Source organism: Tachysurus vachellii, chromosome 26 (genome assembly GCF_030014155.1).
Source record: "Tachysurus vachellii isolate PV-2020 chromosome 26, HZAU_Pvac_v1, whole genome shotgun sequence".
In the NCBI taxonomy this organism is placed as follows: domain Eukaryota; kingdom Metazoa; phylum Chordata; class Actinopteri; order Siluriformes; family Bagridae; genus Tachysurus; species Tachysurus vachellii.
Window position 1 is genome coordinate 10,407,471 of NC_083485.1, and position 25,638 is coordinate 10,433,108.

The window sequence follows — 25,638 nt, forward strand, 5'->3', positions numbered from 1 at the left end:
TATATATATATACATACACATATATATATATATATATATATATACATACACATATATATACACACACAAAAGTATGTATAGGTATGTGTGTATACATATACACATGTATAAATACTTTGTGTGTGTGTGTGTATATATATTTTTATATTTTATATATATATATATATATATATATATATATATATATATATATATATATATATATATAAACGTGCGGCTTTAACAGACCGCCTTCACTCGTTAAGTTTTTTTAAGTTCTGTGCCATAAAAAAAACCAGACATTGTCACAATGCTTTATAATTGTCTTCTAGTGCTCTGAGAAACAACAGTTAAACGCTATAGATACATATCTTACATCTTTAAATGGAGCTGATCAGGCAGCAAAATGGTAGGAAAAAAAAAAAAACCGATGGAGCCTCGATGTGTGAATTTGCTTCAATGAGATAATCACGTACACCAGTAAAACGGACCCAAGCTAAACGTTCCACTTTGAAGCATATGCATGGACGTCATACACGGTCCACGTGGTTTGGACATTCAAGAGGAATTGTTTACAAATGAGCTTCTCACTTTTTTGTTTTTTCTTAACAAAAATAGACATGGCTTAACCAGCCTTAGTATTCCCTTTAAAAAAAAAATTAACTGCTTATTTACAAGTGTCACATGACCTCCTGAAGTGTTACAAAGTTCCTGGTCCTTCAACAGAGACTGTGTAGTGTGGGGAGAGGGGAGACAAAGACAGACAGACAGACAGACAGACAGACAGACATTAAAGCGTGTGCAGAGCCTGATATCCAAAAAGCATCACGGCAACCATCTTAGTGCTGTGGTGCTTTCAGGCTCAGGAAAAAACAAAAGGGACAGAAAAAAGAAACAACAGATTGAGCAGAACAGTAAAGGGGTCATGTGTGTCATATTCCTCCATTTGTATATTTCTGACAATCGACATGGATTTATTTCTATATTCCACATCAGGGTAGGAAAAAATACTCATGTGACCAAGCAACCCCTCCAAGGACGTTTAGAAATGTTAGTATCACTACACACTGCTATCCAGTTGGGTGTCAGTAATATTAATCTTAGGTAAGGCGTGTACAGTGAGAGATTGTGCTGTGTCAGCGTTACTGTGAAGGGGTTTCACACGCCGCCTCGGTTTTCTCCCACGGGGCAAGTTGCCTGTGTCACATGACTTACGACAATCTTCTTTTTGGTACGATGTGATAAAACGATGGGCTGTGTTCCTCTTTCAGCCTCACTTAGACCGATGACTGATCCCACACCTGCACACACACACACACACACACACACACACACACACACACACACACACACATCAGCATGGAAACACTGATGGCGAAAGTGCACAAAAAAAAAAAAAAAACCTTAAAAAAATAATAATAAATAAATATATATAAATATATATATAAAAAATATATAAATAAATATATATATATTTATTTAAATAAATATAATTTAAAAATAAAAATATTTATTTATATAAATATATATATATATATATATAAAAAAAAACAATTATATATACTATTTACAATAAATGTCTTTTGGATCTAGTTTAGGCGATTTTGCATATAGAGTATTTATCTGATATAGTGTATTTTTATTTTCAGGCTTTTTTTCCTTTCACCTTGTAGGGGGTCACTGGGATTCGGTGATTCACTGGATTTCATTATCCAGAAAAACAAAACAAATGGAGGACAAGCTCACACGTGGTACATATGCATACGCTTTGACCCGACATCCCAATTATTTATTAATAATTATTCATTAATGTTCCACTGCAAAGAACAAACATTTCCGTGATTCATTTTATAAAGTCAAAAACTACAAAAGTCTGCCGTTAGCCGTCTAATATTTCAGTGAATATAACAAAAACAAAAGGATCTTATATTAAATATGATTTTGTTTAGTATGTTGTGCATCAGGTCTGGTTGGTGGTACCTTGTTGACGCCGTTGATTGGTGTGCGGGACGAGCCTGTGTGCAGTCTCTCAAATGCACGACCAGGTGATCTTTCCCTTCTCAGCTCCATCACTCGGGCAGGTGAACGCTCCATCCGGGTATCCATGCCCCTGTCAACAAGACGGCCCGGTGACTTCTCCCTTTCCAGTGGTGCGGAGGGAGACGCGTCCCTGCGAAACTCGGTCCGAGCTTCACGGTACCGGCGCGGTGTGGCCACCTGCTGCATGCTGTCCTGAGATCCGGGGCCCGAAGCCAGGCGCTTGGAGATGTGCTCGTTGTAGGAGGGTGGGCCGCGTTTGTTCGGGCTGCTGGGGCAATAAAGATGTAAACGTGTGGTTAATATTCTCAGTCAAACTCATAAAAGGGCTTCAGCAGTTCACAGAGTGTTTTTTAAATTGAGTGATAAAAAAACCCTGCAAACCAGGTTTCTCTCATTCAGGAATCCACAAGACTCAAAATCTGTGTGACTATAAATATCACAGGAGCCTGTGAAAATAAACCATCAGCCAAACCAAATTCTGTACATCTCTCTCTATATATACACACACCAGTCATGTTAAAGCAACACAATGCAAGGGATCATACATATACAAGAGCTGAGGTTTTAAATTAATAGGGAAAAAAACTCTAAAATGTGATCTTAGTGACTTTGACTAGATTGACACCAGTGCCTGATGGGCTGGAAATGTCTGATCTGATCTGGTTTTCGGTGCCTAGAATGATAGAAGGGATTAAAATAAATTAAAAAACATCCAGTGTGCAGTAGTTCTAAGAGTGAAAACGCCTTGTTGATGAGAGAGGTCAGAGGAGAGGAACAGAAATGTACATCTCAGTATGTAGACCATGTCAAACCTTCATGCGGACAGGCTACAACATAAGAACAACACGTCAGGGTCCAGTCCGGTCAGCCAGCAACAGGAATCTGAAGCTATTTTGGGCAGAAAGTTAAAGATTTGCCGTCTTTAACTGTGACACATCACAGGTTACATGTCTGTGGTCTGTTTTAATAGACTCTAATGCATACCGACTTAACCGACGACACATACAAGCAGAGAAGTGTGCTAGTGACGGAGATCATATTCTCACCACAAACAACCACTAGAACGTGTTTCCCGACTTCCCATAATCCACCTGTGTATTGATCAAAACGAGATAAATGGGGTAAAAACCTGATAATCGCTTACCCCTTCACTGATGGTCAAACCATCTTCAGAGCTGTAGTGCTGTCATACGACTTCAGATGAATGAAGGTTAATTAAACAGCATTTTCACCAACAGCATCTTTATTCTTCTTTATTCATATTACATCATATTTTCACATTGACATAAAAATACATAGAAAAGAGTAACAGCTTCCTTACGCTTTGGAGCAAATAAAAAAAGCGCTCTTCCTCCTGTAAAGAACAGGATGAACTGTGAGTCTCACACGTAGGTCACATGACACATCACACACCCCAAACCTCCATCACCATTAACACATCAACAAGAGACGCAGAAGCACAAACCGTTTAATCTCTTAGACCCGATAATCTTTTTAATAAACAGTCTGCGTGCGAGTAAAAATCTTCACCAATACGACTGAGAAAATTGTCTGCTTTCAATCTTTTATTCCAAGTAGTTTCATTCCACTTTGTAGCTGGAATGGAAATGGAATGATATTTATGCTTGCAGCAATTAACCTACAAACTCTGAGGTCCAAAGTTTTACATCTAACCTTAAGGTGGCTGTTTGCATCATCTTTGCAGAGCTGTGATTTGTGGAAAGAGGATTGTTTTTATGGCGGTCGTGCAAAGCACTTGCTCATGCGGTTGCCATGGTGACAGAATGACACCATTACCAAGCCCCTGTTGTGACCAGTCCTGAAACTAACCTGGAGTTACCTAGAATTAAAAGGTACTCATGGTCAACCCTAGTCCATTTATCTACAGGCTTCACTAATATGCTACAACTACAAGCTGGTAGCGCTAGTCAAGTTCCCCGGAAGTGTGTGTGTGTGTGTGTGCATGCTCTGACAGCAGCTGACCTGCGGGTGGAGCCGTTTCTCTGAGGCTCAGAGGCGGAGCTCTCTTGCACCAGGTTGCCCTTGCAGCAAATGACCCTCAGCTTGTTCTGGTAAGAAGAGGCCAGGTACACAGCGCCGGATGAGATGGCAGGACCAAGGTACCGTGGGCTAGGGATGTCCAGGTGAGCGTAGGCATGAGGCCTGTTTTTATTCCCCCCATTGAAACACATTCACACAAACACAAACAGTTTGTAATTTTAGCACTATAAAGTTATAATAAGTACATTAAGGCATAATTACTATTATATAATGTGCAGAATATAAGACTATAATCTGTAGTCCTACCCCAGTGCAGAGTGGCTCTGAACCTCAATCACATCGAGAGAGTTGAAGTAAGTGACGAACAAGTACGGCTCTCTGTAGGCTGCAATGTGGCAGAATATTAACATCGTACCGCTGATGTCCACTGCTGTAATTGGAAAACTACTGATAGGAATAAGGATACACCCTGACGCTCAGACTTACCGAAGGACAGGGGAAGTCTACTCCATTTGATATCCTCGCTGCGACTCCTGCGGCCATACGCATCCACAAAAACTCCAAACTCTGCCAATGTGAATGACGCAGAGAACGTTACACATCACATGTCACTGTTTAGGGAAGTTCATTATTAACTTCATTAAAATTCATGATTTATAAGACACAGTAACATGTGATTCTCACAGAGGGCAGAACACAAGCCCACACACACACTCTCAATAAGACCTCTGTGTACCGTGGAAGCAGAGCAGGTACTCGTCCTTCTGTGGCGCGCAGGACACCTGAATGATGGAAATGGGGAAGCTGTGCGAGGAGGCTGCGAACACGGCCGAGGCCAGCGTCACGTCGTTCTTATCCAGGAACTCTGCATGAAAAAAATTCAAACGCAGACACACACCTTGATCGAACCTGCATTACACACTCCATTAAACCAGGAGCCAGGTGAGAATCTGGATGTGCGAGTGAGTGTGTGAGTCGTACCCTCCAGCACATACTGCTTCATCTCGATCTCGTAGAACTTGTTTGTGCCGATGATGATGCTGTAACCTGTGAAGTGGATGCAGCTGCAGGGCTCGGAGGTCTCAATCTCCTGAGAGAGGGAGAGAGGGATGAAGGACAGACAGAAAGATAGTAAAATAGACAGCAAGAGACAGAGAAGGACACAAAGAGAGACAGAAATAAGTCAAACAGAGAAAGTAAGATGTTGAACAGACAGACAGACAGATAAAGAGAGATACATAGAAGTGTCAGAGAATAATAACTTGCTGCAGAGGAAGTGATGATGAAGTGATGTGTTGTAGTAGCATGTGAATAGTGCTGAAACTGCAGACTCACCTTCCTGATGCAGAACTTGCTGAGGCTTTCATTGTAGCGCAGGATAGTGATCTTATTGGGCATTGCAGCACAGATACACATCCCATTCTCAATCTGCACCACACACACACACACACACACACACACGCATAAAATACTCAGTGGAACAATGACAACCCTTGCAACACCCAAGAGCTCGTTTAGCTGCAGCATGCGATTTCAGAGAAACCTCAGCAACGTTTGCAGCATTATTATTCGTTCCGACGGACACCTACAGAACACTACCACAATACCTGCACTAACACTAAAATTATGTTCAGTTCGCTAAAACGACCTCTTCTTCATCTCTAATTGCAAATTAAAAAATGTGTTTTTTTTTCTGTGCCCTTATAAAGTCATTAGGCTCGTACAAAGAAGGAGTGACTACCAGTGGAAATAATTTCTTCATGTTTCTCTGTAAAATCCTAACATCTGCCTTTAGACTTCTACCATGAGGGAGTTTCAATGAAATAAAACATCCGATTCATAACAAAGGGAAAGGTGAGAAGCTTTGTGATCATCACCCATATGTCACAGATGTAAGTATTCCTTGATCGATATTCCTTGATATGTGAGATATATATAATTCAAGCCTGAGTCCACACCTTGCCAGAGGCAAAGAGATGACATCCCTTGACTGCCTCAAAGATATACGGACAGAGTTCAGGCTGAGCAGGCAGGTGAGACTGAGACAGAGACTGCTTGACTCTTTTAATCTCCACCAGGCACAGAGCTCGCTCCTCTCCTGCACAATACACACAAAGACATAAAATTGTGGTGAGTTTTAAATAAGCATTTTCTTACCAATAAAATCCCCATGTGTGTATTAATTAAGTGTACATTATATTATCCTGTGATTTGTTTTCTTTAACAGCAGTTCTGCCAATCAGTAGCACAAATCAACACCTTCTGCCAATCAAAACGGAGAATATAACAGCATTATGGTACAAGAATGGTTTAGTGATTATATTTGTGTGGACTGACCTGTGATCATGAGCAATTTGTCGAGCTCTTTGAGAATCTGGATTTGGAAGACGGAAGTCAGGCCCGGGATGTGAGTCAGAGAGTTCTTTATCACATTCAGGGCATACAGTCCCTCTTCTGAACCCACCATTACGATCTGAAAACAGAAGATCGCCAGGTCTGACATTTACACAGTGCATTAACCAACTACACGGCATCGTTTATAGAGTTAAGCAAAGGTCAGGCATGCATGTATTTTGTTGAAGAAGGTTCGCAGGTGCCAATATTTATGGATTGGTCCAATCTGAACAGCTGGGGGAAGATTAATCAAATACCTGATCGGTCAGTGGCAAAGTACAGTTGATATCCAAGCGGTCATCACCCTCCAGCTTCAACAAGGAATTCCCCAACAGTTTCTGAAAGTGAATCAAAAATGGAGATCAAGATAAAAACTGCTATTCTTCATTGGAAACTATAAGAACAGGAAGACGCACGCAGCTTTACACACACACATCAAGTACCAGCATGACACCACAGGGGTTTTTGCTTATAAGCCAGCAGGGCTAAAAGCAATAAGCAGATCTGTCCCCCGTGACCCATAGAGAGGGGAAAGATGGCAGCAATCATGGGAGGAAGGTGCAACCAAAATACTTGCACACATGCGCACAGACCTAACAAATAGACACAAACAAGAAACATGCAGAGCTGCAAACTAATACACACACGTTTTTTTTCTCCTCACAGGTGTCAAACTCAAACACTGTGGGTCGAAAAATAGTGAAATAATTGACACACTAACCAGCGTTAGTATAAGTTTAAAATAATAACTACAGACGGCGAATACTGGGATGCTGAGTAAGTTCGCTTGTAGCAGAAGCGGATGTCGTTTCTTTATAAAGAAGCCGTGACATTTCATAAAAGAATACGATTCACGTCGCCCTTATGACACAAAGCTAAAATTGGCAAACTGACGCACAACAGGCAACAGCTCAGCTAAATAGTCGGAGAATGACATTTTGAACACAGCGGGGTGGTTAGAGCAACAACGACCCAAAAAAAGACTCAGAGAGGCCGTGAAAACGGTTTCATACAGGTTACAGCATTTTAAAGTCTGCTTACCAAAAACAGCTGGGATATTTTCATGAATTATAGGTTTAGAGTCTGCATCGAGTATCACATCTCATTTCATGATCAGCAGATCATCCATATATAAGCCTCTGTCTCATCACCTGAGGTAAAAGTCACTTCTGGCATTTAAACCCAAACCTCATCATTAAGTCTTTACTCCAGTGATCTGGGGGGGAAAAAGTGCTCGTAGTCTGTCAGCTGTGTTCTTATTACTGTCTTCTCGTTAGATCATAACGTGGAAGCATGTTTTTTTGTTTTGATGATTATCTGATGGTGACATTTTGACAGCTGGTATGTTATTACAGACACAACAGATTAGACTTATATCGGTTTGGCCACGGCATTGAAATAGCCATCAAACTTGATCAAACACACTTAACTAGGCAGACTAACAGTTTTTATAACTCTGTCTGTTGCTGGATCCTTATACGTGATGTTTGCGGGCAGATACTAAAGCAAAATAAGAACCAACCTAAATAAAATAACTTCCATATCATATCAAGTTTGGATTTTATCACCATTTTGGGGTGTTTTCCAGAAGTCAGGTTTTAGCAGACTGCTACAACATACACTGTATGTATGAAACCTACAGAATAACACTGTCTTTGTTTATTTAAAGACAGTGAAAATCATGACCTGCATAAAAACCGAGTGACACCCCGGCTTTTATTAGAGGGTGCGAGTGTTTGTGGGAGACTGTGGGGCAAAAAATGAGTAGCAGACAATCCAAGCAGCAGGCAAACTCAAATAAACTGGAGGCCTGAAATGGGATTACCTGTACTAGTGGAGAGAGAGTCTTCTGTCGTTTAGCTACACCTGCCTACAATGGTGATCATACAACACACACGTCACAGATCACACGTTTAAATCGGATGGGATTAGAGATTAGATCAGATGGGATTAGAAACACAAAATTCAATGGCTGAATTAGAGTATGTAACAGGAATGAATCATATACTGTTAGTAGTGTGACTGGAAACGATGTGATGTTAATTCTGTACATTAGGTCACTGGTGAACAATTAATTAGGCATGACTGCTTATTCACGGGAATAATGAAAAAGAGGTGGTTAATGTGTGGTTTTAATCCATCCAGATCTGTGGTCATGGCGTTTATCTCCCTCCTCCGCTGAAGAAAATAAATAAATAAATAAATAAATACACACTTTCTAAAATAACTACTGGTTTTCAAGTGAACTTAAGGGTGTTATGAAAACTGCAGACTTGTCTGCATTAAACATTTTACAAGCATTTGCCTTTTGTGCTTGAACGTTTTATGACAGCACGTCGTGTTTAGTCATCTGTACAATCTTTAAAGCTTCTGACAATTACAAAATGATGGGCCTTGAAGAAAAATGTAGTTGATGCAGGTCAAATAACTTTGCTGCTCCAATAGGAGCCCATCATAATAATTATATCGATCAATCAGGAAGAAAAAAAAACAAACCCAAAAAAAAAACAACAAACAGTAATATTGCATTGCTACAATAAAAATCCTTACATTTATGTTACAAAACCATTAGAGCAATAAATTTTATGTGCATAAATGTTATGATTCATTATGATAATATAGAAAAACTGTGCAATGTAATTATGCAAGTTAAAAAAAATGACATTACACAGAGTTTTAATATAGTGCGATACACAGGCATTCAATTAGACTTTTTACATACTTACAGACATGTAATGGCACCATGAAAAGAATAGAAGTCTATAGAATGAAAAGAAGTCTACGCACCACATCAGACTCAGATTTTTCACGGGAGCTCCTGCTGCCAGCGACCACTGATTCCAGAACAGCCACCCAGCGCTGTTTATCAGGGAAACTGGGAGCCATGAAGTAGAGTGACTGACCAGGCCAACATGTTGTGTGTGGATGAGACTCGAGCTTCAGCACGTATGGTATATCTGGACACAAGTTTTTCATTCATTTTGTGACCGAGTGAATGCGTTATTGCTCTATGTTGTCACAGTCAAAGTCTAGTCTGGTTATAGACCTGCTCTTCTGCACCAGGGTAAAGTGCTAGCTTTACATGCTAGCTTTCAGGTAATATTGAGCACTTGGCAGAACCCTGCTAACAGTGTTGCTATGGTTACCAAATCCACAAGCAGTACTTTCACGCCAAATAAAACACAATCCGGTATAAAATGACACTGAGTGAGTTTAATCTGTCTCACTGTTAACAGATATGCGCTCAGACCCTAACCTGACTTTGCAGTGTTGATGAGCTCAGAGGCTCCAACAGCTCCATGGACCGTCACCTCACCATCAGGTAAACACAACTCAAACTCCTCCTGTGGCTTCACTGAATCTGAAACACACACACACAGCTACAACTTCAACAATATGTGAAGTGATATCTAGAATGATATATTATGTATATTAAATCGAACGTCACGGTCAGTTTGTTTTAAACTCCGTGTTCACAGCTTATGCAGTGAGGAAAATGGCAATCGCACGAAAGGTCACTAAAGGAAATCTTACCTAATGAGCACAGCTGGAACAATGGCTAATCAGCTCAAAGGCTAATCAGGTTGACTTTTAAGTAAGGACTAAAAAATGAAAGAGCATGCTGTTAGATGAAAAGAGTTAGTATCAGCTTGGATTGATGCCCAAAGGGTTTTGTTCCTCTTACATACTAAACGAATTTATAACGGTGATTCGAGAACAACACCTTTTAATCAATCGTAATGTAGTTACATTTATTCTTGTGAAATGTCCACGAAAGTTAGCTCCTGTTACCACAGAAGATATAAACAGTTGTTCTATCACGGTCTCGTGAAAAAAAAAATACGACAGAAACTGAGAAAGTGCAAAAACAATGTCTTTCTTCCTGAAAAAACTTTACCTCTGACTGGTCCACTGACACTGGAGCTTCACTAGATCAATATTTATTATGATTTCCTTGTGAAATGTATTATTACATGTCCAATATATGTTGCGTAGTGAATAAAACACATCATTCAAAACCTAGATTTGTTTTTTTGTTGTTGCTGGCAGGCTGCAGGCAGAAAGACTGCACCATTGCTGCATGTATTAATGTGCAGATAAGGTTTCACAGCCTGCTATGACAAATGAGGTCTAACATTCCGAATGATTTATTCAAATTTTATTGTCTTCTCGTCTGTTTGTTCGACTGCGTTTAATCATCTCTTTTCTAGTCCATCATATCTACTTGTTTCCTCTCTGTCATCTGCATTCTAATGCTTTAATTACTCTGCAAAGCAATCTGTAATCTTGTTCTTAAACAGTGCTAAATAAATCACTCTCGCACGCTCGGCACTAGGGGGTTGAAGGACACCTGATAATACTCACAGTTTTAGTGTCTGTATTTCATTAGCATTCATGTATACTCTGTACACACACACACAGACACGCACACATGCACAGTGAAGTGTTAAATACCTTCTCTGGGTTCTGACTCATAGATGGAGACTTTAGTTCCGTCCAGAACGACATACTTGCTCTCCCAGCCTTGCTGACCGCGCTTCCCGTTCCTGCAGCGTGTTCACAGTGAATATTAAAAAATATTCAATTTACAGCAGCGTGTGATCATGGATCTACACGTCATTGAAGCTTAATAGAACTTCAGTGAGAATATCTATCTGACAAATGAATGACACAGATAGATAAAAAGCACTGTTTTAACCCCTGAAATTAGGCACTGCTTTATCTATTCCTACCTAGGCTGCTTCATCCAGCCTTCAAGGCGAACATGTCCGGAAGCCTCTTTGACCTGTAGGGCTGGAGAGTTGGCCTTGTCTCTGCACAGAGCCTCGGAGAAGTGGGTGGCATATTCTGGAGGCAGACCACATGTAGCAGGAAGACAGGGCGAGCATTTGGGGTGGCACAGGGTATGACATTCTGAGAGCGAGAGAGAGAGAGAGAGAGAGAGAAAGAGATGAATAGAAGTTTAGAGAGTGAGAAAGAGATAGAGAAAAAAAATGTAAAGATCATATACAATGTACTGTGTAAGAAATAACACTTAAAAGGGTTTGCAATGACAGGAACATAAAGAGGAGCAATAGTTATTCCATTTAACACCTTCTGACCAATCAACATTAAGGACATAATATCAAATCCTAAAACTAAACAAGTATCTTCATATTAATTGGCAACATTATACATTTATCTGACAGAATGAAAAAAACAAAACAAAACAAAAACCACCAAACCATTACAGTCTGTTCAAAATATATTTTAATAAAGGAAGTACATATGTAAAAGTTTACCCAGGCAGGTTGCAGCCTGTCTGCCAAAGTGCACGGTGTCTAGACAGACTGCACATTTGGCAGCTCTCATGTTGAGTCCTACTGTAAAGCGGTGAGGAATGTTATGGTGCATCCTCTCCTTCACACGCCGCCCATATTCTAAAGAGAAAGACAGTGTGTGTGTAAGACAAGGAATATATATGTGTGTGTGTGTTGTGTGTCGGAGTTAGAGTAGAGTCCATGCTGTATTGGGTGAAAATACAAAAATGAGGGGAAAGTCTGACTGATGATGGAATGACTGCTGTTAGCTAGATCATGTGACATGGGATACAGAGCCATGCCACCCTGATGCTCAACTCAAATAAGCTACATCCATGCACATTTAATAATCCAACCTGCTTTAATTCAAGTATTTATTCTCAAAGCACAGAGCAACCATGTAGACTTACAATTACTAACTAATACTAACCCTACGAATAAAAGTGATATTCTGCAAATGCAATCTTGCCCTATACAATAAGAGGTGTTTTGAACGTCCACCATTACCCCACGTTACCTTTCTAGAAGTGCAAACAATACATTCACCAGTCACTTTACTAGCAAGATACACTCGTGTTCGTTCATGTAGCAGCAGTGCAATGTATAAACCCGTGCATGCAGTGCTCACAGCAAATATCAGGCTAGATGAGCTCACTGGATTTGACCGTGACATGATCGTCAGTGCCGGACAAGCTGGTTTGAGTATTTCAAAAACTGATGATCTTTTCTGGCATGCTGCTGTATATTGTGGAGAAAATAAAAAGGAAGGAGAATGGACAGATCAGATTTAGCTGTCAGGATATCTATGGCAACTCAAATAACCATGATGGGCAAAAAAAGTATCTAATAAAAAATATATAATGCAATCTTGCAATCTTTTTACCTGGACCTCCATCAATAAAAGAATGGTATAATTATTTCAGAGAAATTGTTCTTATAGAGAGATCATTGGCTGCCATCCATAAAGCACAAACTCTGGACATTTGGTATGAAGTTAATTGCTGCTGTTTTTTAAAAATTGCCTAGTTCCCCTTAGGGGAAATACAATGACACTAATGTCAATGTATTTATGGTATATATATATATATACACACACACACACACACACACCATAAATACATACATTAACTTATACATTATCTTCATACCATATATATATATATGGATATTTATTATTATTTAAGTCTTGATCAAGTGTAAAAAGTTTAAATATGATGTTTGTTCTAAAACGTCACTGGTATACACATATACTACTAGACATGTAACAAAGTAAACTGTACGTCTTGTGTTAATTCTAAATGAGCCACATTTAAAAGCGAGATGAGCTACAACAGCAGAAGATCACATGGGGTTCCATTCCTGTGATTCAAGAACAAGACTCAGAGCATAAACCTGGACAGGTGAAGATCAGAAAAACATTGCCTGGCCTTTTTCTAATTTTCAGCTGTCTTGTCTCCGTGAAACTATGGCCACATAGGAACCTGGTGTGGTCTTGTGCTGTTGAATAGTGACTGCAGCTGCGTCTGCCTGCATGTACACACTGCATTGGTGCCACGTGATTGACTGAATAGATAACTGCATGAATGTGCAGTTCTTAATAAAGTGGACGGTGAGTATGCATAAAACCAGTGCTTACATAGGAAATAGGGAGAGGAAAAAAGTGGGTTGGTTTTCTACCACGCTATTCACATGCAGAGATCCGTGCACTCAGGAACAAAAAAAAAAGAAGAAGAAGAAGAAAAAGAATGTTAGTGAGTGAAAGAAAAGAAAAAAAATAGCAAAAAGAGGAGGAAGGGAGATCAGGAAGGATTGAAGTCCTAAACACGACGTTAAAAACAAGCTATAAAGGGAAGTACGATCTCGTTCTGAAGCCAGTGGCAGGGCACTGCATGCTTCATGGAAATGACAGAGTCCATTCTCGATTATTAGATCAAAGACAATCGAGAGCTTCGATGCGGAGAGAAACTGAGAGAATAAGCATGAAGAGGTGCACTTGGTGAGAGACTCAAAGGATGGTGCAATGCTTGGGCCAGAGAGGAAAAGACTTAAAAGAGAGGCTTACTCCACTATGCACAGACAACCGCAAACTCTTTCACCTCTTTGTGAAGTTCTACAAAGTTAATGCTAATATTATTATTGATTCGTATATATCTCACAGAATTTTAGTATGATGTGTTATGTAGTGTCATAAAAATGTCTATTAAAGGTCAGCAACGTTTTCATCACATTTGTCCACATTTAATCACCGCAGTCCTCAAGATTTTCCTTTGTTTTAACGCTACTTAGTCAGTTAGCTGTAGTAGATATTTAGATTTAACAGGATAAATTGTATTTGTATGTTCTGCTTTATTTCTCACACCTATTGCCGACCTATTGATGTTACTACTATGGCAAGGTTGGTTGACTGAAGAGCTACATTTAAAAAAATTGGACTGTTTTGATTAAACAGTGGTGTTCTTTTGTCCTTCATTCCTGTTTACGTCACTGGTCAAACAGCAACAAGCCGTTAGCCTGAAGGCGAATGAAAATCTACAAATTGCTATAAATATCAATGTAATATCAGACAATATTTACATTCATTTATAATTTTTGTGTTGACACAACTTCTAAAAGAAAAGGAATATATAGTCAATATAGCATCATATACATACCCAAGACTAAAATATAAGCTGTTTATATACTATATAAGAGTAACATTGCTAGACAGAGAGTGAGCTACAACATTATACTAGAGGAAGTGCATAGCTTCATAAATCCACCCCGCAAACTGTGTCTCATCGAGTAGATAGATGAGTTGACAAGGAACAGCCTTCAGAGAGAGGGGGGAGACGGGAGAAACAGCGGGAGAGAGGAGGTAATGCGAGCGAGAGACTTACTTTCGAATGTAACCCTCCTCTTCTCTGAAAAGAGCAGAAGGGATAAGAGAAGACAAAAAGGTCTCAGGCATCAAAAGGACACACAAAAAGAAGGGAAGACAGCAGGTGAAAAGACGAACTATGTTCCCCACAAAGCCAGAGAGGGAAGAAGGCAAAGAGACAAAGACGAGTGTTGAGAGCTTTGAACCTCCATCATGAAAAAAATCCTTTTTATCTAATAAGCTAAGTTCAATCATAATACTGAAATAAATTCAGCTTGAGCTACGGACTAACAGAATCTAATCTTGCTGACAAAATCAGAAATTTCGCATCCAAAAAGCAATACACAGAATAATTAAGGAAGGAAGGTCTCTTAATTAAAACTTCCTGTCCCAGATCATGCGCTGTGGCTCACCCTCAGGGGTGGAGGTCTCCTTGCGTCGGGTTGAGCTGGCTGGGTTCAGCAGACTGCTGGGATTTGGCTGCCGTTCAGGAGACTTAACGATGGCCGACATAAGGAGCTGGTGACGGGCCGAGGCCGGTGTGGAGGGGGCCACATGCTCCTGGGCCTTGAAGTGAGCCGCTGGAAAGAGTCCAAACACGATCATTCAATTTCTTAACAAACGGAGAGGCAGCGGAATGAAAATAAATTTGCAGGCGAATCCAGCAGACACAAATGATAAAAGATACCATTCCGTAAAAAAATATATTCCAAGACGTTTGGCATGCTGCCTATTGTGTCTAAGGCTGTCGGAATTAATTTATCTCAGATTACTCTTCAAAATGTCACCTTTATCATCTCTTTTTAAAATGTTATCTAGTTTCAGTCAAAAAAAAATCTGAATAAATAAATAAGTATAAATTTAATTTTTTAATATTAAAAAAAGTGTCCTAAAAGCAATATCACACATCCATCCTTGTAACTGGAAAAAGAGTAGGTCCTAAACCACTACAGGTGTGTGGGAAGAAAACAAGTGTTTAAAATGGCAGATGTTTACATGGATCCCATATTGCCTAAGAAATTGAGTATTAAACTAAATATCAGCGACGTTGAAAAATGCAAAGAGTGGGAAAAAAAATCTGAAATTAGAAAGTGGATATTTTCTTTTTCTGCTGATTTAGTCACTTAGAAAATCAAATTTAAGTGTAACAGCAAACACGGGATAGAAGAATGAAAGCTGATTAAAGTGCTACATCTGTCCTACTGAGCAAACAAACATGGACACACAAAAAAACAATGAGTCACGAAAAAAAAAAAAGAGTAAACGCAATAAAGTGAGATTTTTGAGAAGCAAGCTACATAAAACCCTATTACAGACAACATAAATGATTTCATACTCTATGAAAAACTGTTTGTTCATTACGCTTCAAAAACAACGTCAGCTAATTTATTATCCACACTGTATATAAAGCCTATGGTCCAAACAGTGCAGTGCATTCTAGGTATTCTCAAGGCACTTTGGTACATAGTTTACATCTTTTCTTGTTCGCTACAAAATGAGAAAAACTGAAAATATTTAATTGTATTTAATAAGGTGGACATTGTTAAACACAGCCGGTAGGTGTTTGATCTTTACCCTCCTCTCGCAGTGAGCGTAGCTCTATCCTCATCTTTTGTAGGGCCTCCTCCAGCTCAGTGCACCGTGCTCGCTCCTTCTCCAGTGCCGCCTTCATGTCGCTGTACTGTACAGGCCCTGCTGACTGCCCTTGCACCATGCTTGCTGCCCCGTTACCGGCGGCAACCATCTCCTCCCGTCGACGTCCAAAAATACCCTAGAGGATTAAGACATAGAGAGACCATGGCCTCATGCTCATATGACATAGGGAAAAGTCATGCATGACATAAGGAAACGTCGCTGAAGCCTAATTATCTCAGCCAAGCAATTATAAATGACTGCAGCATGAAAGCAAGCCAAGAACAAATCGCACCAAGGTTATATCTTAGGGACATTTCATTTGAATGGAAGATTGATCAAGCTTAGTAATAAGTCTTGATTTTTTTTTTTTTAATCCCTCAAACCTTCTTTTTCTTGATGGGCTGGTCCATCTTGGCCTGAAGGAAGTCAATGAGTTTGGTCTGCTGAGTGATTGTGCCCTCCATCTTCACCTTCTCATGAGAATATACAGCCTAGGGAGGAGAAGAAGAAACCAGAGAAGAAATGACTCAAAGCACTGAGTTTAGTCTGAAACAGTATGAGTAGAGACAGCTCGCTGGTTGAAATATGAATGGTATAATCTCTAAGATACCCTTTGATAATCCTACTCTCCTGGTTGATAAAGACATAAGCAGTACACACCAGTAGTACAAGGCAGTGCATTAGCTTCTTACACTGACACACGCACAGATATAAGGAATTGTTTTTTCTGCAGCAGTTCTGATTAGACTGACAATTAATAGATTAGGCATAAACTGTACACAGTGCTGGTCTTACTCATGGGCAAATACACAAATTTCACTTGCTCTCCTCATACCTTCTGTCTATCTGTTTTCAGTCTAGTGTTTCAAACGTCTGTCTAATTGGTCAGGATGCTTTTTAAAGTGAATGACTATAAACTCCTCGCTATATATTTAGTTCATTGCTGGATTACTGGCCTATGTTTAGATATAAAACACTACACGGCGTCTTGAGACGGGTGTGGACGTTTTTAACAGTGGCGATCAGTCATTGTGCCGCTTATGTTAAATGTCTCTCTGGGCTCAAAAACCATCTGTACTGTCAGAATACAGTAAATGCACTCACAGTCCCGCTGTTGTTGTGAGCACGTGTGCGAATGTGATGCATTTGTGAGACATCTGCAGAGGGCTGCAAGAACAACAGATCATTAATCCAGTGAGCTGAGTGTGTGTAGGAGAGTATAATTACAGCATGGACTAAGACAGATTCAGGGAGTCAGGATCTAGTCAGAGCTTCTGCTTCACTACCTCTTAGTCTATCTCATTCTATCTGAATCGATATACTGCATTCATCCCTGAGGAGTCGTCAATGATTCCCACCTCTCAAAGTGCTTTTGATTAGCTGTTCAGCAGAGTTAGTTAGCAGAAAAGGGGTTGGTAAATGGTGAAACAAGTGTGTGTGTGTGTGTGTGTGTGTGTGTATAGACCTGTATATTTTCTAGCTGGTACTCAAGGTCTGTTCGCTCAGTCTTGAGCAGGTCAGTTTGGTCCAGCGCTTCCTGCAGGCCCTGAGTCAGTCTGAAGATGTGGGTCTTCTGGAGGTCCATCTGCTGCTGCAGTTTTCCTTGCTGAGATGTCGAAACATGGACAATGAGCTGTTTAATCTCTGCTTATTAACTACTGAACTTTAACTACAAATGTATTTTCAAATACAGTTTAAAAATGTGTCATTTTTCCTGTCTGACGTTCAACAAGGGAAGAATAAGTGATATTGACCCCCCTAATAAAAGATTTCTGAATGACATACTATACCTTAACATCACTACCAACCAAGATGATCCTTTCATGGGCACAGTTTATTGTGTGGCTATGTTAATAGAAGGTATAAGTACTGACTTACAGTTGCAGCCCTTATAACCTCACGTAGGCCTTTATTACATGCAACATTCGGGAATCAAACTTTAAATCAACTCTTGTACAGGAGAGCAAAGTGTACTTACAACATAATTAATTTGTATGGTATATAGATAGGTGACAAGCATCTTATCTACATTACATAGGTCTGGATCTGGATAGCGTTAGGTAGACAATACATTTACGGCATTTAGCAGACACCCTTATCCAGAGAGACTTACAACTGAGGGTTAAGGGCCTTGCCCAGCAGTGGCAGCTTGATGGACCTGGGGTTCGAACCCATGACCTTCCGATCAGTAGCCCAACACCTTAACCACTGAGCTACCACATCCCACAATACAGATAGCTGAGTCAGCACATGGGTGAATTAGTGCTGCTTTAAAAACCAACCTCCTCCATCAGCCTCTGCTTCAGCTCTCTCTCAGTCTCTAGTTTCTGCTGGAGGCTGCGAGCATTCATCTCCAACATGGCATGCTTCTTCTCCAGGTCATTCAACTGCAGGTCACAAACAAATACAAATATGCATAATTTAACCATTGAGACACGGAAGATGGTGTGCGATTATGTACTAACAACTACTATGTAGGTGTAACAGAGTATTGATACCACAAAACGTCCAAAAAGAGTAAGTAAAACGTATAACCTGAATTACGGAAAGTTACTGAATGCGGTTTTAAATTTTGATTTGATTCAAACACTCCATCATAAGTTTAAAAATAAGTTGGGTTACAGTGACACAGGAGCAGAAACTCCATTTTTAATACTAATAACGAATGTTCCAAATATACAGAGAACAAAAGTGAAAATGAGAATTAAAGAGTTTGAGTGATGAGATTCACTGAGTCAGTAATGAGTCTTATGAAACATGGGACTGTGTGTGTGCGTGTGTGTGTGTGTGTGTGCAAGAAAGAGAGAGATACTCACTGTATCAGACAGACTTTCAGCTTTGAGCCTTTGTTCCTTGAGCGCCTGTTGGAGGGCGAGGATTTCGGCCTTGTGCTCACGCACTGCCAGCTCCACAGCCTGGCGGGATTCGCTGCTGCGCTGATCGGCACGCAGTCGATTCTGTTTCTCGTTGTCGAGGAGGCGTTGAAGGTCACGCGTGCGACGCTCCGCTTGCTCCTTCTCGTCCTCCAGGGCTGAACGCCAGTTCTCCCACTGTCTCTCCTTCTCAAGAAGCTCATCATTTAGCGTCTCCAGCTCAACCACTTGTTCCTCAAGCATGCTACACGTCGTCTTCAGGGTCTCAATGTTCTTTTAACAATTGTAGGTATAACATTAGGTTGTGGACTGCAGAGAAAAGACCTCTACTTCTGGTTACTGAAGTGTGTGTGGTTGTGTGTGATCTACCTGTTTCTGATTGTTCAGGTGCATCTCTCGGTCAGCCACTTCTCTGCGTAGACGCTCCACGTCCTGACTGAGCTGTAGTCTTTCCTCACCCTCGTCCGTCACCTCATCCAACTGTTTGGACAGATAGAAGTTCTGCCGGTTCAGCTCGGCATTCTCCTGGGTCAGCTGGGTAAGCTGCTCCTCCAAGTCTGTGATCACCTGTAATGACACAACACCATTCACATTGTGTTTCGTTTAAACAGATAAAGACCCACACTTTCCAAGATTAGTGTCACTGTTCATGTGTTTTGATAAAACGTATATAGTGTACGATACAACGATCATATTATATAATAAGTAAGACTTTTATTATGGATCATTATGGAGGAGCTACATACCGAGCAGCTGTCCCTCAGGGCATCAAACTTGCGCTGAATTTCATCTCTGTGAGCCTGGACAAAGAGAATTAATAAAACAACAACACACAAATAAATAATATATATAAAATATTTATATAAATCTATTGTTTGCAGTATTGTCATTTTTATTAAAAGATTTTAATAAAGAACAAAGGAAAAAGCTTTAGTCTTGTGAGCCAGATCCATGGTAGGCTTCTAGATAAGAACTACCTACATTCACAAGACAAGGGGACACTTGAGTTGGTTTACCTTTTAGAAACCAGAACAAAGGATTGTAGAGATTCTGAAGCTTGTGGACAGAAAAGTGTACAAAAGAGATGTGCCTGCCTGGCTGGCTTGCTTGGTCAATTATACTAGCAATCTTCTTACCTAGTAATTGCAAGCAGCTTAATCAGCTTGATGGAATTTAAATTTCCTACTAGTGTTCAGCTATTATATGAAATTATTAATGCTTGTGAGCTTTGTTGTATGTTATGTTTGTTGTATATATGCTGTTTAGAAGTCTATGCTTGAATTTGGTGTCAGTCATTTGAAGCATCTTTGCTTGACTGGCTTAATGTAGTTTGGCAGATGATCTAATTTGCATAAACAGAGTTCTGATATACTGCATAGTGAATCAGACCTTGTCGTGACGCACCAAAAAATCCGACAGTACTCTTTGATTATCTGTGAAGGATGCTGAGTGGGACACTAAAAGTATGATTGTGTGTGTCTCACTCTAAGAGCAGTTATCTCCTCCTCAGCCTCGGCCGTGGTCTCCTCCAGCTCGGACTTGGCCTGCTGTAGTTGGCTTTCCAGAGCATGACGTGCCGCCTGCAGACTGCTGATCTGTGACTCTCTCTCCTGCAGTGACAGCGTCAGTTCCGTCACCTGCCGTTTTAGCTCCAGCTTCTGCTCCTCATGCTCCAGACCCATCTATTCACAACACACAACCAATTAATTCAATTAACTTCATCACCTACAGAGGCTCTGTCGATTCAGTTACATTTCCAAAAGGCTATTTGAGTCCCGACTCACACCATTATCCAGCCTTTCGTGACTCAGCCAGTCATTATTCTGCTGTTATATTATACCTCCTTCTCTTCCTACGCATCCTGCCCAGCTTTCTAAGACTAAACCATCCCTTATTCGCTGTTTATGTCTACTCCTCTTGTTAGTGTTGTATAAAGTTAGCAAGTTTCATGACATCATAGGTGTGAATTTTATGGACTTAACTGCAAGAGAGAACACAGAAGAGTTCAGAGAAACTGATGACTCCCCACGGACGATTAGATTGCATGACCTGAATGACTTAAGTCATTCATTCACTCGCTCCTCTCCCTCACACACTCTCTCCACTGCGTCACTATATTTATCTGTTCCTGACATTGTGCTGGTGCTTTTAATAAGCAGCCCACGATCCCACCTGTCTGACTGTTGAACCATGAGGTATTCAGGTGTAGGTGTTCCATAACATATGGTGTACAAATAAATATGCAGAATTTTAATTACAAATCTAAATTATTACATACAGGATGAGAAATATGCTCATAATATTGCTCTGGCTTTACTTTATGACTGTTTCTTAAGCTATTCAGTCCACGTATGACTTATTTTAATAGCAGCAATCCTAAATAGCCTAATTTTTCTAGCTGAGTTTTCAAGGTGATGGATGATGGCGTGATCAAGCTAAAGACAACGTTGGATCTAGGTTCGAAATCAACAGTAATTTTATCAAAACAAACAAAGTGCACTGACAGAACTAGCTTTAGCAACTGAAACATACTTGAGTTAGTTCTCAGACAGTTGAGACCGGACACAGGCCTCAGGACCGGTAACAGCTCCATGTCGGAATTCTTTTATTAATGGCAAAAATTCGACACATTTTCAGGACATTTTAAAGTGTATGCTCAGTTTTCCTGCTAATTTTTAATAGCCATTATTAGTATCATGAAAGCATTAAATGTTTTAATATGCATTAGGGAAGCTGCACCAGGGCAGATGCAAATTAAAGAAATCTCTACGGAGCCATTAGTAGTTCAGATATGACATTAACACCAGCATATTCATAGCCATAATATCTAACATCATGTCTGGAACTGAATGCCTTGTTCTGCACATGCCCTCTCTGACCTCGCGCAGTCTGGTCTCCAGCTCCATCAGCCGGCTCTTCTTGCTCTGCTCCTGCTGACTCATCTTTTCCAGATGCTCTTCCAGCTTGGCATTCTGAGCCTCCAGCTTTCCTGCCTGCGACTCCAGGTAGAACTTCTGCTGACGCAGCTCCGAGATCATCTCCTCCTGCGCTTTCCTGACCAGCACACACATATAACGTCCCAGCAAGGCACAGTTACATTCATGATTCATTTTATTCGATTTTGGCCATGTGTTATCTATCTGTGTATCTTACATGTTTTTCTGGGTGTAGATGCTGCTGTTGGCTGCCAGTTTGTTGGCCTCAGAGAGCTCGGCAATACGCTGTTCCAGACTCTTCATCTTATTGTCCATGGCATTGATGGTCTTAAGAGAGGATACACACCCACACATTAACTATAACCCAGACAAATAAAAATCCACTCAATAAAGATAATGCAATACAGTAGCAGAGTCATTTATAAGGATCTGTAACCTAGAAAGAAAACTAGTTGGTCTAAATGTCATCATCATGCATCATTAAGGACAACTGGGCATGTTTGCAGGATCATAACACAAAGGCAAAAATAAATGCATTGCAATGGTGCGATATATAATCAAAATTTATCTAAGCACGAGTATAATGGTGTCATCATAAAGCAAAGAAGAGTATTTATTGTTATTTCATGATTTTTGTTGGGGTCGGATGCAGCGTCTACTGTACATTGTTTCATTTCTTGTCTCTGTGATAGCACTCAGCTCAGATTGTGATATTTGATTGAATATTTTATTGATTATATTAATTACGCAGTTTATTGATGCATCAACGTTGCGTCTTGCAGGCGTCTCTTCTCATTTGTTAGAGATATAAATTTTAAGTCAGGAAAATTATAGCAGACGGATATTTTCCTTTATAACGTTTTTAGAAATCCAGGTATTAATTATACATGTCGAAGTATTTAAGCCTTCAGTGGGTGGAACATTTAATGTGTAAGAAGTAATACACCACAGGAGTGCTGTTAATGTAGAGGAAGTCAGGATGATGTGATGCCGTGACCATCCTGAAGTACTTTTTGAGGGATGGCTGCAAATAAAACACGAGTGCTGTTTTAGAAAAATACTAAATGACGAGTCATGCTATATAACCTGAGTCTTACTTATGTTTTAATTATTTTTCTAGAACTAGGTTTGGGCCTGTTATTGTTTTGAGTAAACTCCAGCAATGTATGCGTCTCCGGGAACGATGGAAAAGTAATATATAAAAAAGAAGAGGCCATGGACACACGCTCACGCATTCAGGAGGAGGTGCGAGGAATTTCTTACAGCTTTCTGCTCGCTGAGGAGTTTGCCTTTCTCACGCACTTCCTCTTCATGCTGAGCTCGCTTGGCCTCAAGAACGTCCTTATCAGCCAAGTCTGCCTTCATCTGAGCCTCCAGCACCTCAACACACACAAATACATACACATGATCACAATCATTCTAGGGTTGCAGTGCATGTCTATGATCTTACGCTATATAGAAATACTGTGGTGGAATGTTTTCAATCATTTTATAAAGGCGTGTGTCACATACATGGAAAACAAACCAGCAACAGTCCTGAAACTACTCCAACGCTACCTTGATTTTGTCCTCATACAGTCTTTCCTTCTGGACAAGGTGGGCTTCCATCCGCTGGGCAGTAGCCTGAGTTTCCCTTAGGTTATCTTCCAGTTCCTACACAGACAAACTTTATTAGTTTATAATTTTTTTTCTTAACCGAGAGAGAATAAGACAAGAACATAAAAGGAGAAAAGAGAGAGAGAGAGAAATGGGGAAATTAGGCTCACTAAGATCTTCTCAGCCATCTGCTGGATCTGCTGTGATTTGGTCTGAATGTCATCTTTCAGTTTATTTTCTCTGCGCTCCACCATCTCCAGCCTCTTCACTTGGTTCTCCAGAGTCTTTCTGCCTTCCTACACACACAGGAATAATTATTTTAAGCTCTCCCTCTTTTTTCCATCAGCTATATATACACACAAACAAAATATCCACCAACTGGTCACTTTAATAGGAACTCCTGTACTCCTACACATTCATGCATTTATCCAGTCAGCCACTCATGTGTCAGCAGTGAAATGCATCAGATCACGGAGATACAGGTCAAGAGATTCAGTTCACACGACCGGCACACATCAGATGCTCCTATTAAAGTGACCTGTGGGTGTATAAGGTTTGTGTTTATCTCCACAATTTATTCATTGATTTTGTAATATCTTTAGGCTTTTGGTAAATATCCTTTCTAATTTTGACTGCTGTCATATTGATTAACTTCGCTCCATTAGACTTAAATGGCAACGTGTGCACATTTGTCAAACTCGAACAGAACCAGCTAAATCATTTAGCACAGCATTAATTAAGGAAATACTGCTGAGCACGGTAAAGTAAAGGTTCCTTCTGTCTTTAGATTTATGAAACGGAAGAAACTTCCTGTTTGCGGTTCAATGATTAGAAATAAAATAAGCGAATCTATACTTTAATGAGAAATGAAGCCAATAACAAACAAGAGCCCGATTATACCATATATTTCTGCCATCAGCAGAGTCAGAGTCAGGTTTGTTTGAGCTTAAAATTTTGTGTTTTGACAAAATTCAAATGGCCTTCATCAGAAATTATGAAATTCCTCCATGTTGTTGACAGGATTAGCTATGAATAATAAATAATGTGAACAGATGGTGTAAATGCCGGTGATGGTGACAGTCTGTAAGTGTGAGCGGTGCTGCATCATGCCTCAGTCTCACGCAGGCGTCTGCGCAGTGTGTCGCTGGGATCCGTTTTGCTACGTAACCGCTCCAGGTCGCGCTCCAGCCGCTCTTTGGCCTGACGGATGTTCTGCAGAAGCTCTGTGGCTTCTGTGCTCGCCTTCACCGCCTGTGCAGGGTGAGATAACATCCCTCACAGTATTACTGATGACATACTTAACGGTGAAAAACACAAAATGCACTTTAAAAAAAAAAACAAGAAAGCTCTTATTTCAATATGAATCGGAGAACATCCCGTCTGTTGTTCATTAGCAATCCAAGATTGTTGCATCTGGTACCTTAGTCAGCTTATCCTGTAGCTCCTGGATCTTCAGCTGCTGCTCTGCATTGGTCTGGAACACACATTAATTTGTGGTAATTTACAATAGAAGGAAGGCTAGAAATGAAAACATCCGAGTGGGCAGACGCTGTGAGATGGTGATGATATCAAATCAGATACTTAGTTATTAATTATTTCCATAAAAAGTCATTTTAAAAGTCAGATCAGAGAGATTTCAGAATCCCAAAAGACCTTCTATTCCCTACATAAGCACAAAGTATAATGGCTTTGTAAGCCCTTATAGCCAATATATACCATAAATCTAACCAATAAAGCCCAAAGAAATGTGTTGCAGCCTGAAATGTGCAGCTTTTGTGAATCTGATTTGAAAGATTTTTAATTAAGTTTTTTTATTTTTTTAACCTCATCAAAGACGAAAACGAGCCTGTTAAGGTAGTGATGATTTATTGATTCTATACAGGAATACGTTGTAGTAAATGTATAAAAATGGGCTGGCTTGCGAATTGAAATCACACCAGCTCTTTTTTGGTCACATGGTTGAATTCTTACGTTATTTTAAATTAGTCAATTCTACTGATATTTACGTCGAAGTGCAATTTGTACCA

At 40.1% G+C, this 25,638-nt stretch overlaps 1 protein-coding gene across 6 annotated transcripts in view; it reads right to left on the minus strand.

Moving 5' to 3' along the window:
* Positions 1–182: 182 nt before the first annotated feature.
* The window catches only part of cita (citron rho-interacting serine/threonine kinase a), a 70,650-nt gene continuing 45,194 nt past the window's right edge, over positions 183–25,638 (minus strand). Inside the window, exons 16-49 of one of the 6 annotated variants that reach the window (XM_060862761.1) lie at positions 25,032–25,085; positions 24,722–24,862; positions 23,782–23,907; positions 23,573–23,668; positions 23,279–23,395; positions 22,233–22,342; positions 21,959–22,133; positions 20,564–20,761; positions 19,826–19,879; positions 19,449–19,646; positions 19,023–19,352; positions 18,489–18,593; positions 17,672–17,812; positions 16,590–16,697; positions 16,147–16,342; positions 14,985–15,152; positions 14,591–14,614; positions 11,697–11,834; positions 11,148–11,328; positions 10,870–10,961; positions 9,671–9,775; positions 9,202–9,371; positions 8,240–8,284; positions 6,672–6,752; positions 6,358–6,493; positions 5,979–6,118; positions 5,356–5,448; positions 5,002–5,110; positions 4,757–4,885; positions 4,507–4,587; positions 4,327–4,405; positions 4,003–4,182; positions 1,960–2,284; positions 183–1,280 (exon numbers count right to left, since the gene is read on the minus strand). In XM_060862761.1, the coding sequence (XP_060718744.1) occupies positions 1,257–1,280; positions 1,960–2,284; positions 4,003–4,182; positions 4,327–4,405; positions 4,507–4,587; positions 4,757–4,885; positions 5,002–5,110; positions 5,356–5,448; positions 5,979–6,118; positions 6,358–6,493; positions 6,672–6,752; positions 8,240–8,284; positions 9,202–9,371; positions 9,671–9,775; positions 10,870–10,961; positions 11,148–11,328; positions 11,697–11,834; positions 14,591–14,614; positions 14,985–15,152; positions 16,147–16,342; positions 16,590–16,697; positions 17,672–17,812; positions 18,489–18,593; positions 19,023–19,352; positions 19,449–19,646; positions 19,826–19,879; positions 20,564–20,761; positions 21,959–22,133; positions 22,233–22,342; positions 23,279–23,395; positions 23,573–23,668; positions 23,782–23,907; positions 24,722–24,862; positions 25,032–25,085 (4,449 nt within the window). In that variant the 3' untranslated portion in view covers positions 183–1,256. Of the gene's footprint in view, positions 1,281–1,959; positions 2,288–4,002; positions 4,183–4,326; positions 4,406–4,506; positions 4,588–4,756; positions 4,886–5,001; positions 5,111–5,355; positions 5,449–5,978; positions 6,119–6,357; positions 6,494–6,671; positions 6,753–8,239; positions 8,285–9,201; positions 9,372–9,670; positions 9,776–10,869; positions 10,962–11,147; positions 11,329–11,696; positions 11,835–14,590; positions 14,615–14,984; positions 15,153–16,146; positions 16,343–16,589; positions 16,698–17,671; positions 17,813–18,488; positions 18,594–19,022; positions 19,353–19,448; positions 19,647–19,825; positions 19,880–20,563; positions 20,762–21,958; positions 22,134–22,232; positions 22,343–23,278; positions 23,396–23,572; positions 23,669–23,781; positions 23,908–24,721; positions 24,863–25,031; positions 25,086–25,638 lie in introns of all 6 variants that reach the window. The other 5 variants (XM_060862760.1, XM_060862762.1, XM_060862763.1 and 2 more) reach the window with 5 other exon arrangements.